Source organism: Perna viridis, chromosome 15 (genome assembly GCF_037379345.1).
Source record: "Perna viridis isolate PV_CMFRI_1.1 ecotype Kerala chromosome 15, ASM3737934v1, whole genome shotgun sequence".
Classification (NCBI taxonomy): domain Eukaryota; kingdom Metazoa; phylum Mollusca; class Bivalvia; order Mytilida; family Mytilidae; genus Perna; species Perna viridis.
Window position 1 is genome coordinate 1272729 of NC_142459.1, and position 12964 is coordinate 1285692.

The 12964-nt window shown below is 32.2% G+C and overlaps 1 protein-coding gene across 1 annotated transcript in view; it reads left to right on the forward strand.

Annotated features, from left to right (window-relative positions):
* Positions 1-4138: 4138 nt before the first annotated feature.
* Positions 4139-12964, forward strand: part of LOC148596473 (alpha-mannosidase 2x-like) — a 37557-nt gene continuing 28731 nt past the window's right edge. The window contains exons 1-5 of the mRNA XM_088562913.1: positions 4139-4437; positions 8218-8526; positions 9119-9263; positions 11223-11394; positions 12420-12547. Coding sequence (XP_088419039.1) covers positions 4324-4437; positions 8218-8526; positions 9119-9263; positions 11223-11394; positions 12420-12547 — 868 coding nt within the window. The 5' untranslated portion in view covers positions 4139-4323. The remainder of the gene's footprint in view (positions 4438-8217; positions 8527-9118; positions 9264-11222; positions 11395-12419; positions 12548-12964) is intronic.

A 12964-nucleotide genomic window follows, 5' to 3' on the forward strand; every position in this document is an offset into this window, starting at 1 on the left:
TTGTTCTTTTTCTAAAACAAATCACAACACGATAGCATCAACAAATGAAAGTATTTGACTTTTATTTTGTTTTATCTGTTGTTTTTCGTTTTTTAATGATTTTTCAACCATTTATAAAATTATTCCACATACTCAGTTATAATCCTGAAAATATAATACATTATTGTTACTAAAAATACCCAAACAAACAGATACAAACGCATAGTACTTGAAAGAGAGTCTCCATACTTTATAAAAAAACCTATACAAAATCATCTAAATATGAAAAATTGTTGTCAGAATGCTGGAATTTTTTATCGAAATAGTGGGCAGGTTTTAAACGGGTAGCCGGCATGGCAATGGAAACCAATTTTGTTCTCCATCTTTTTGAATTATTCCTTCACTCGTTTGAGGGTAACTTCACAGCTGATCTGAAACAACAGAAGGAACATCGTTTAGCTAGAAAATTGGATTTCATTTTTTGCTATTTAGGTGAAGCATTTTCGTACTTTGCAACTACCCAAAAAAAACAAATTGAGAAAAATGACAGGACAGAAACTATGATATCATCCTCAGAAATTGATCTACACAGAGATATCGATGGAAAAGGGAAACTCATGACTAAACCATACGGCAAAACTGGGTGACATCTTATTTCAATAGCAGTAAAAATTCAATTAAAACAAAAATACTGTACTTACCTTTGCGAAAACTATACATGAACAACAAGATATAAAATCAAATCTCACATTCATCAAAAGAATACATACACAAACTCAAATAATAAAACAGCAGTGAATCGTCGTGTTACTGTTAAATGCTGTAAATTATACACAAACTATGTACCAAAAACATATTAGTCTATACTCGACGTCAGTTCAAGCGTATTTTTAATTTAATCATAGATTTCTTGAGTCATACTTTAATCAAGGCAGAGTTGTCTTCTTTTTACTTTTTTTTATTTGTTATTCGTTTCTCAGTTTATAAAAAATCAAACATCAGTATCTGCAATTGATAAAAATACATAATTCCTTACGATAATTTCGCCATCCTTGTTACTAAGTGCCGATTGTCGACAAAATACTGATTATTTTACAATATCTATGTTGACAAAATGTAATTTCATAAAGATATGAAACAATAGTTTGGAAGCAACGATAACCCTCAAACGAATTTTGACTCATTAAAACATTGTTTTCGTCAATGACCAACAACCTAAAATCGTCTTTGTAACAAAAGCACGGTCTATTTGACAATGTAAACATAATTTTATGATGGTGGATTTAAAATGTCACCGGATTTGAAAAATAAAAAAAGTTTTGCGGAAAGGCCGTTTTCTGATATGACAATACCATTTAAATTACCAGCATTAGAAATAATCGGCCGCTGTAAGAACATGTGCTATATAAGTTATATTTGATATGGACTTAGTTTTACTTGGGGAAGCGATTAGGGGTCAAATACTAATAGGATAATTAATGGGTAGGAGTGAATAACCAAAATATGATCACGAGTGCCGAAGAACGCCTAGATTTAACGAGTGTGCGGATCACGAGTTAAATCTTACCGCGTTCTTGGCATGAGTGGTCATATTTTGGTTATTCACGATAACCAATTGATTATCCTATTTATTATATAGATTTCCTCAAGTATTCGTTGCTATTTTCAACATAAATTTCAAATTTTGTGAACGGTGGATTGATTTCAAAGTTGTGACGTTTTGGCGGGAGAAAGTCCGAGAGTGAAATTACAGAATTTATTTCACAGTGTGAATTATCCAAATTTATCTCACTGAAAACATTCGATATAACACTGTTATCTATATAATAATTACTAGTATTTGTAAAAACGAGGTTCTGAGAATATACAATGATTTGAAAATCGTATACATTACTATTTTACTCTTTTAATTAATAGGATTAAGAACCTACAAGTGTTATTATGTTTTTGCAAATTTAAAAATTTGAATGCATTGCTCAATTCTAAATATATCCAATTAGTGTATTTATCCCACCTAAAAGCACTGAAAAAAACATTGTAGTTATTAAAAGACATGAATTGAGAACCAGATCTATCAAAAGACCATTGAATTATTGGAGCCTTGCGCTGGATGGACTGATTACGCAGTTTTGGGTACAGGTTATTCTTCTATAAGTACGGGTTATTCATTTAAAGTTTTTAAGGAGGTAAAACTAGGGTAAGGGACTCAACTCTTAACAATCATTGGAACGTTTGTATTCAGCATTTTACATCAATCTTATGTAAGCATCTAATTAACTTGGATACATTTTATTCTGCTTCAAACGAAAGCAGGAGAGGCTTTGGTGAAATTGAAAATTGTGCAAACATTTCACTGATTTCATGAGTTATGTCCCTTACCTTAGGTCTACCTCCTTTTTATTCATTTATAAGTATGAATGGTCCGTCTGTAAGTATGGATAATCCATCTATAAGTACGGGTTGTTCAGCTGTGGGTACGGGAAATGTATTTATGTGAACAAGTTAGTGATTTATTCATCGGTGGGTACGGGTTCTTCATCTATTGGTTGGTGTTATTCATTTGTGGGTACGGGTTATTTATCTATAAGTATGGGTTATCCATCTATGGATACGGGTTATTCATTTATCTGTTGGTATGCGTTATTTATCTTTGATTTCGGGTTATTCATCTATAAATACGGGTTATTCATACTAGGTACGGTTTTTTTCATCTATGAATACGGGTTATTTATCTATTAATAATGGAAATTCATCTGTTGGTATGAATTATTTATCTTTGGATACGGTTTCCCATCTGTGGGTACGGGTTATTTATCTAAAAGTTTGAGTTATTCATCTGTGCGTACGGGTTATTCATCTCAGTAAAAGGACTTGTTCATCTCTGGGTACGATAATTCATCTATAAATACTGATAATTCATCTGTTGGTAAATATTATTAATCTTTGGATACGGGTTTTTCATCTGTGGGTACGGGTTATGTATCTAAAAGTTTGGATTATTTATCTGTGCGTACGGGTTATTGATCTCAGTAAAAGGAGTTGTTCATCTCTGGGTACGGTTATTAATCTATAAATACAGGTTATTCGTCTGTCGGTAAGAGTTATCAAACTTTAAATACGAGTTATTAATTCATAAATACGGGTTATTCATCTGTGCCCACCGGTTATTTATCTCTTGGAACGGGTTATTCACCTATAAGAACAGCTTATTAATCTACAAGTACGGCTTATTCATCTAAAAGTACAGGTTCTTCATTATTAAGTATGGGTTATTCATCTATAGGTATGGGTTATTCGTCCATAGGTATGGGGTATTCATCTCGGGGTTATATATTTATGGGTATGGATACTGGTAATATATCTATGGATACTGTGTATTCATATTTAAGTACGGTTATTCATCTATAGATATTTGTTATTCATCTATAAATACGGGTTATTCATCTGTGCATACGGGATATTCATCTCATTAAGAAGGGTTATTTATCTATAAACTTTATAAATTATGCTTTTTTTCTTTCTTGTTTTTTTTCTGCATGTTCAGTTTTGTATTTGGCTAAAGCAAAACATACATACGAACATGTTTTTGTCATGGAAACAAAAAGAAAACGAAAATTGAAAAAAGTTTTCCAGCTAATATGGATGTCGGACAATTTGTATACAATGAGACAAGTGTCCTGCATGTCCATGATTCGGATGCATGGCCGACGTATTGAATACAATAAGTGTAAGCTGTTTTGTCCTTTATACAGTCAATTGTCCTATCCATAAATAAAGATTCCGACCATGATTTGTCCGATAATTTGAAAAAAAAGATGTAAGTCATTTAGACTATCGACCAGACACCGCAGACTTGAACAAAAAAGTATTGTAAGCAAACACACAGGAGAATTCGCAAAAAACTTAGGCACAGACCATTTAATTCTCGAGCGGACCGGGAGCTTAGATTCTATGTTAAATTAGATTTTTTTCGCGGAAACGCGACAATGATTAATTTTTAGTATAAAATCATACTTTCTAAAGTGCTTTAAAGGGAACAATAATTTCCGAATAATTTTGAATCAGAACTAAAATGGTCCGTTTTGTTACTCGACAATGTATTACCGGACATGTATCGTTCTGTTTCCGAAAAAAGTTTTAATGTTTACATGCTATACACAAATGTTGATGACGTGTTCCTCATATACAGTATGAGCTGAAGTTTCGTGGCCACATTTAGTAAACATTGAACGATTTTCCTAAGATTTATGCCGCATGTGCACAGACCTCTGGTCATAATCCTGAAACGAACGTTGAATTAATCTTTATTTGATGCCTTTAGCATCACCGCAGAAATAACTCGAGATGAAGAAATATATGGTGATATGGGGATCAATGTTTTTCATCGTAGTTATTATGTCGCTCTACCTAATGATGGAAACTGTTAGTAGTAATTTAGGACGAGCTACGAGTGATGGGGTAAAAATCTTTTAATTACTGAATTTATTTATGTTTATGGTGTAGCTTGTAAATGTCTGTATCTTCTTCCACTGAGTCTGAGAACAGAATAAATATGGCATGACAGTGGCTCCCCATCCCTTAGTTGGGGACGGGGAGCCATGCAGGCAATCATCCCCAATTTTGGTTCACTAATTATCCCATTAAAACAGTCTTTTAACAGTGGATAGGACATACATTTTACTATATACATCACACAAAAAACAACAATGAATCATTTAAATGAGATATTTTATCACTTTAAATAGGATAATGTTATCAAAAATAGACAGAATACACTACACTTAGCAACTTTTGTTTCTCTGACACTTAAGTCTGAGTTTTAAATCCATGTTAGCCCGTGAAACACCATGTCAGTCGGATTTCTTCATGGTGAAATGTGAGTGTTGCACCCACCCATCTGGGACATCGTACATGTATATGCTGGTTGTTAATTCAAATTCAAATTATAAATTGTTTGAACACATTTTCATTAAATGGTCATGGCACAATAATAACATAATAACATAATGCACATACATTTGTATAAACAAAACATTGCTATCAATTACATGTATAATGTTGTGGACGACAGTGACCAACCAGAAAATTATAACGTTATACTTTGAATGAAAGCTTGGCAGTTGTTGATATAATCAATTGTTCCCTTGAGTTTTGGGAGTGAGTTAGAGTTAAAAATTAAACTTACGTTGTTTTCTGTTACTGGTTTGAAGTGGTTTCTATATTTTTTAATTTTAATTATTAAATCATTTCTATAGTTAATGTAAGCGGGACAGTGTGTGAAGAAATGGGTTTCATCTTCAATTTGATTTAATTTGCATGATTTGCAAATGGATTCATTAGCTGGAATGTTTTTGTATCCTCCTCTCTCTATTGAAAGAGAGTGGGTACTAATTCGGTGTTTGCAAATTATACATGTAGATCTGTCTGATTTGTATTTACATGTATCAACATAAGATGTTTTTTTTGTTAACTTTACAGATTTTATAAAATAAAAACAGAAGTTTCTTATTATCTCTCAATGTACAGAGTTGATTCTGAATACTTTGATCGATGATTCTTTGCTTTATATTTTATATATTATGTTTATGTAGAGTTTTAGTTCTTTTATCCAATTGTGAACTGTTGTTAACCATTTATTATTTTGTGGAATATTTTTGTATATTTTGTGTACAGAGAATCACTGACCTTGGTGTGAAATTCACATACAGTAGTACTGTGAAGTTAATCTCATTGATCTCCGTGGACAATATGGATGTTAATACCCAAGGTCCCAGGTCACTGACCTCCAAATTTCTTTGGAGACCTAATGAAAATCACAACTTGGGAGTCTGGGTAACTTGTGAAAATTCTTATTCCAATCACTGAAATCTGTACTAGTAATACGAGTCAATAGCCGATTTGTCAAGCTTTATTATCCAAGCTATTGGCACAATAAAACAGCAGTTGAGACAATTAGCATGTGGTATTAACGATTGACAAGTATAAAGTGAAATCATGAAGACATTTATCATTGATACATACATGTACTTCATAATTGTCCTGTATTGGGTTATAATTCATTTCAGTCCATTTGATGACCAGACAAACATCAGAGACCTTGTAAACAATGTGTTCATTTAAATCTTTAAAAATAGACCACTATATATGTGTGAGGTTTGTTAAGGGATTATATTTTTATATAGGGGAGTAAACATTGGTCGGAATCAATGAAAGTTCAAATTTTTTTACAAAACTTATAATTAAAATATAGATATATGTAGGTTGTATTTGAAACGTACTTTAAAGAAGAAATGTCTCAGAGTTAACTTGAAGCATTTTTAGTGGTTGAAAATGACCAGCTAATGTCACTGTCTGATCCTCATTTCGACAACGTATTGTAACGTATAATTATTACTTACAATGTTCGTAGTCCTGATTAAGGGCTTCTACTTAACAATTCTTATGTACACATTATATGGATGTTTTTGGACCTGTAATTAGTTTCTTTTATTTCGTGAAAAGCCATTCAATTAGTAAAACTATCAGAAACTAAAAGTGTCACCAGACTGTTTTTACAAGTCCGTCACTCAAATCAAATTACAACAATCAATACTTTCAAAGTGTTTTACTTATAATTATTGATAGTAATTATCAATTTAAAAGTGCAAAATTAAAACATCAAAAGATTACTTGATTAAAATACAAAGTAATATTTCTACATGATATCTCCACACTTGTATCTCCCACTCATTGGATGTAGCCGTAAGTAAAAAATAACACATTACCAAATGATAAACAAAATTTAAAAAATATAGACGATGATGAATTTTTTATGACAGGCTAAATTTTTATTTTTACTGGAGTGTTCCAAATTACCTCAGAATCAGAATATACATGGTATCTTACAATGAATGCCATGTTATGCCTTATTGAATTTTATTACTATTATATTATACAGATGGTTGTGTTGGCTAAGTGGAATCTGGGTGTACATTATACAAACGGTCGGTGTTGGCTAAGTGGAATCTGGGTGTACATTATACAAACGGTCGGTGTTGGCTAAGTGAAATCTGGGTGTTACATTACACAAACGGTCGGTGTTGGCTAAGTGGAATCTGGGTGTTACATTATACAAACGGTCGGTGTTAGCTAAGTGGAATCTGGGTGTTGAACACTCAATCATGTCGGTGTAGCACCAAGTTTTACTCAGGTCGGACTTAAGTGTTAGAGAGCCATTTCACGTTGAGTGTACTACACTAATTAAATGAAAATTAAATACCTGTAATTTTTTCGGTAAAACAAGTCTTGGTTCGGTCAAGAATGCATAGCAAATAATGTGCACATTGTACCTGTATGTCTTTGAAAAGTTTTGTGTAGGCCGTGTTTTGACTACATTTCAAAGCTTCAATAGATAGAGATGTAGTGTTTTTGATGAAAGTTTCTCAAGCAGTCAATATTATAAATTTTTAAACAAATGTCTACATGTATATATTTAAGAGCGAGCTTAACTTCATGTTTTTATTATTATTTCATGTAGTTAATGCCTTAGACTTAGTCAGTTTGAAAAAAAATTATGGACATTAAAAATGAGATCACATCACTTTGGTGGGACTTACCCTTTACTTGTACATGTATTTATGATTGTCTTGAGACTTTTATATCCTCCAAAGTCATCCTAAAGGTCTACAGATATTAGTACATGCATCTCATAAAAGGTGAGATGAAAGGTCAAATATTTGATATATCTTAAATGTGTCCTGACATCATCCAAGGATGCACTTTTTTTTTGTTGGTCTTTTCTTTTACTTCAATTAATTTTTTAAGTCTTCTGCAAATTTTATATGTTGGCGAAAACATTGATAAATGTATATTAATTTATTATAATACACATACTTTTTTCTGTCTGGATCATTACATTAGCAAAATTAGTCCAGTTATATGGGGTATGGTTTAAAGTTCATGACCTTAACTAAAAAGTTATTTGAAAATCGTGCTATTTTTATAAAACTGGTATTTTTTGTGTTTTACAATTTTGAACAGGTTACAATATGAACATATACAATCAGGTTAGATAATGAGTTGCTTAAGGAATTTTAACCATTACCAAAGTCAATAGTGTTAAATAGTTTTCCAGAACAGAGTTTCTTGCATTCATATTTCTACATTAAAGTAGAGATGTGTGCCACTTTTTAATATTGTAACAATTGTTATTCTTCATTGACTTCATGCCACTTTTCAACTTGTCTTTTTTACGTGTAGCTTCTGGTTGAGGACCGATTATCGAAGATAGAAAACGACCTTGCTAAAAATGAACAGATTATTCAGGAGATAAAGGACACGGTAAAATCAGTCTCCGGAGGTGACCCTGAGAGTCTTAAGAAGCTTGATAGTATTCTTAGTGACGCAGATACAAAGTTTCAACAAGCAAAGCAAGCTGTCAGAGAATTTGTACAAAAACCAGCTAAATCTCTACAGCATGGTAACAAGCCAAAGAAACAAGTTGTCATGGCAACAGATAAACAAATGTGTTCAGTAGCAGATGCTCCAAATATAAAGACAGATGTTCAGGTGTGGTATAAAAAGTACAGTGTCAAAACTAAACACTGTTTGATTTAGACAGGTTTTTGGTTTATCCAGGTTCAATAAATTAAACTGCTAAAACTGAACACCGTTTGGTCCTGTTTGATTAAGACATGTATTTGGTTAACCCAAGTTCAATGAATTAACCTGTCAAAACTAAACACATTTTTGGTCCTGTTTGATTTAAACAGGTATTTGTTAATCCAAAATCAATGAATTAACCTGTCAAAACTAAACACCATTTTGGTCCTGTTTGATTTAAACAGGTATTTGTTAACTCAAAATCAATGAATTAACCTTTCAAAAATAAACACCATTTTGGTCCTGTTTGATTTAAACAGGTATTTGTTAACCCAAAATCAATGAATTAACCTGCCAAAACTAAACACCATTTTGGTCCTGTTTAATTAAGACAGGTATTTGGTTTATATATATTGAATATAATAGCAGTGAAAATATTCCATCAAATACGTATCATGATTTTTAGATGACTTCACCGATTCGTATCATGATTTCTCCGGAAATGTCTTGCTTGTGTTTGTCGTACTGAAAGTAAAAGCTTTTTTGTTTCTTTTTCTAGATGTTGAACTTGTATGATTTGATGAAATTTGACAATCCTGATGGAGGTGTTTGGAAACAAGGCTATGACATTTCCTATAATAATAATCGTTACAAAGACAACAAACTCCACGTCTTCGTTGTTCCACACTCACACTGTGATCCAGGTAAACATCTCGCCTATGTGTATCATAATGATACTTACCAAGAAAAATGTTTTAGGAACTTTGTTCTTTAGCATAAATCTACTGATTAATTATATATATATTATTAATTATAAGTGTCTTTTTATTTAGGCAACCATATTTGCAAGTTTCATTTATGTCTATCGATAGTTGTGCATCAGGACATTTTTTTTATTACATAACCCTGAACTTTGACCCTTGACCTCAAGATTTATTTATGTCACCTTAACTTTCAAAGAGCACTATGGTTATGTGGTAAATTACAGTCTGCAAACATGGAAATCAGTGATATGTTTGTATTATATTAAATTTCATTGAAGCCTATCAAGCTTTCATTTGAAACAGAATGAAATCAGTCCGAGTTACTTTGATGCTTAATTGATGTTAAATGCTAAATACAAACATTCTAATGATTTGTAAGAGTTGTGTCCCTTACCCTAGGTCTACCTCCTTAATGTACATTGAAAAGCAGTGAATTTGCTGCTTCAGTCTTTAAGCCTATATAACAGTTTTTGATACAAATCAAGTTGGGCTTCTGAGTGATTTAGACTCCTTTTTAGCTCACCTGGCCAAAGCCAATGTGTGCTATTGTCATTACTTGGCATCCGTCATCGTCATCTTTCGTCGTCGTAAACAATTTTTCAAAACTCTTCTCCTCTGACACTAATTGACTGATTGGAACCAAACTTGGTATGAATGTTCCTTTGGGTATCCTGCATAGAACTGATGTGGGAATTTTTGATCCGTCAAAAAACATGGCCACTGTTACTAAAATAGGGGTCAGACAGTAGTTTTTCGCATATATCTCCAAAACCATTAGATTTAGCCACATTCTTTCAATAGCTGAAATGGTCCTTATTTTTAGGACTACAAAAGTTTTCAGGCATAAAATTTGTCAGACACTTTCTTACAAGAGTTATGCCTTTGACAGGGGAAAATGACAGTTTTTTTTGGTTTTTTTACAGTTTTCATCCAATGTCTTGAAAACTGTGATGAATTTAGACTTTCATTTACTGGAATGATCCTTATGAAAGTCCTTTCAAAGTTTTCTTGAGTCAAAATTGTTGGGCAACTTCTTGTTTAATTTATTGCCCTTAAAAGGCAAAATTCAACTTGGTGAGCGATTCAGGCTCCTTGGAGCCTCTTGTTTTGTGTTGGGACTATACTAAATCCCAATGCTTTTGTCTGAAAAGTCTATTTTACCGGTAGTTTGAATAGCTATGAAAATTTTAAGCTTAACCTCTGAATTGAATAAAGATAAACTGTTTATGGTAGATTGTGTGAAAAGTAGGAAGCATTTGTACTATGTACAGAAATCTACCTGGAGAGTTATTTATATCATTCAAAATACAGAACTCTACCTAGAGAGTTATTTTTATCATTCAAAATCCTAAGTTCAATATACAGAACTCTATCTAGAGATATTTATTCATTCAAAATGCTAAGTTCAATATACAGAACTCTACCTAGAGAGATATTTATTCATTTCAAATCCGAAGTACAATATACAGAACTCTAACTAGAGAGTTATTTATATCATTCAAAATCCTAATTCGATTTGTATTGGTAGTGGTAGCACTGGTACCACTTCTATTAAAATTGCTGTAATCATTCTTACCTTAATACAGTGAGTTCATTATCATAGAATTAATCACTTGGTCTCAGTAATCAATGTTTGATTGGCTTTTGTTGAGGTACTCCTTCAATTCAAATTGCTCTAATTTTTCTTTCAGTGGGTTAATTACTATGGATTTAAGTCACCCAGAAGCTAAGCTTGATTTATTTTGATAGGGGTACCACTTCAGTTCTAATTGCTGTAAATTCTATCATAGGATGTGTTAAGAAACTTGGTTCATTAACAAAGATTGGAATTACTCAGAAGCTATATTTGTATCTCTAATGGTACCACTTCAGTTAGAATTGCTATAATTTGTATTTTAGGATGGGTTAAAACACTGGATTCCTATTTCCATGACCAAGTGAAGGGGATCTTAGACAACATGGTACTTAAGTTAGAGGCTTACCCAAAGATGAAATTCATGTATGCTGAAATCTCTTTCTTCTCGATGTGGTGGGATCAGATCGATGACAGCAAGCGTGCTAAAGTTAAAAAGTATGTGTTATATAATCTACAATGTACATGTACCATTAATTGGGATGTTTTGGTCGTAGTTATATTTCATATTTTTTTTTTTTTTATTTTGTGCCTCTCCTAAAATTTCAGTGAAAATGTCAAATTGAAACACACAAAAGTATAACCTATATGAAAGTTTTGGATGTACTATGTCAGTGTCTCAGAAAGTGATAATTTTTTATCCCATTTCCTCTTTTGAAAATGAAACATAATATGTTAAGCCATGTTGGTATTAATGCCCTTTTTCCAATTTTTTTGCTATTTTTTATGTTATTTCTTTCCAAAATCTTCTCATATGACACTACTTGACCAATTGGAACCAAACTTGGTATGAATGTTCTTTGGGGTATATTGTATAGAATTGGTGTGGGGATTATTTATTCATCGAAAAACATGGCTGTCATTACTAAAAGTAGAACATATGAGTCAGACAGTAGTTTTTCACATATATCCCCAAATGGTTGGGTTTAGCCAAATTCTTTCAATTGCTGAAATATCCTTATTATAAGGCCCACAAAAGTCTTCAAGAGATCAAAGTTGTCGACGACTCCAGTAAGAGTTATTGCCCTTGAAAAGATGAAAAATGACACTTTTTTTTTACAATTTCAGCCTATATCTTGAAAACTATGATAGATATAATGAAACTTTCCGTTGCTGAAATATCCTTATGTGAATATGAGGACATGGAGGACCCATCTCTTAACCGTTATTCCTTCTACACCACTGAATGGAACTGAAGGAACCTATCTCAGAATGTTTATTACATGTTCCCATTTTGCACCTTGTATTTTATATTCTGACCCAAATCAGAGGCCAAAAGGTTCATGTTATCAAATGGGGGAGTGTGGGTATCAAGTAAGTAAGTATTGCTCACAGTTTTTCTAGTTTATTTTTTCAGGTTCTTTCCTAAATGGGTAATAATAAATACAAGAACTTTCTTTTTTGTCTTTTCTGACACAAAGTTGGTTGTTTTTATAATTGCATCTAACTCTTTTCCTTTTTAGACTCATTGAAAGAGGACAGTTTGAGATTGTTACTGGTGGTTGGGTGATGAATGATGAGGCCAATGCCCATTACTTTGCTATGATTGACCAACTCATGGAAGGGAATCAGTGGCTCAATTGGACCTTAGGTAAGAAACGAAGAACATTAAAAATCTGAAAATACCTGTTTTTATTTGGACAAAGCAGACTTATATGAGGAATAAAGCCTATTCACATTACTTTGCTGTGATTTACCAACTCGTGGCTAAACTGCACTTTACATGTTGATAAGAAAAGGATAAACATTAAAAAATATATAAATTCCTGTTTTTAAGTTGACATTTTATTCACCAAATGGTTTGAATAAATAAAAAATTTTTGTAACATATTTCTTTAAATTGTTGCCTTTGATTGCTACCTCTTTAAATGATTCAGTTATTTTCCAATTACACTTTTCAAAAATACAATATTTAAATAGAGAAATTAAAGAAAGTTTCCTGTTGTTTTTTATCTCAAAGTGGAGAAGTGTGTTCTATGTTTAAGCATGTTTTTTTTTTTTTTTTCAA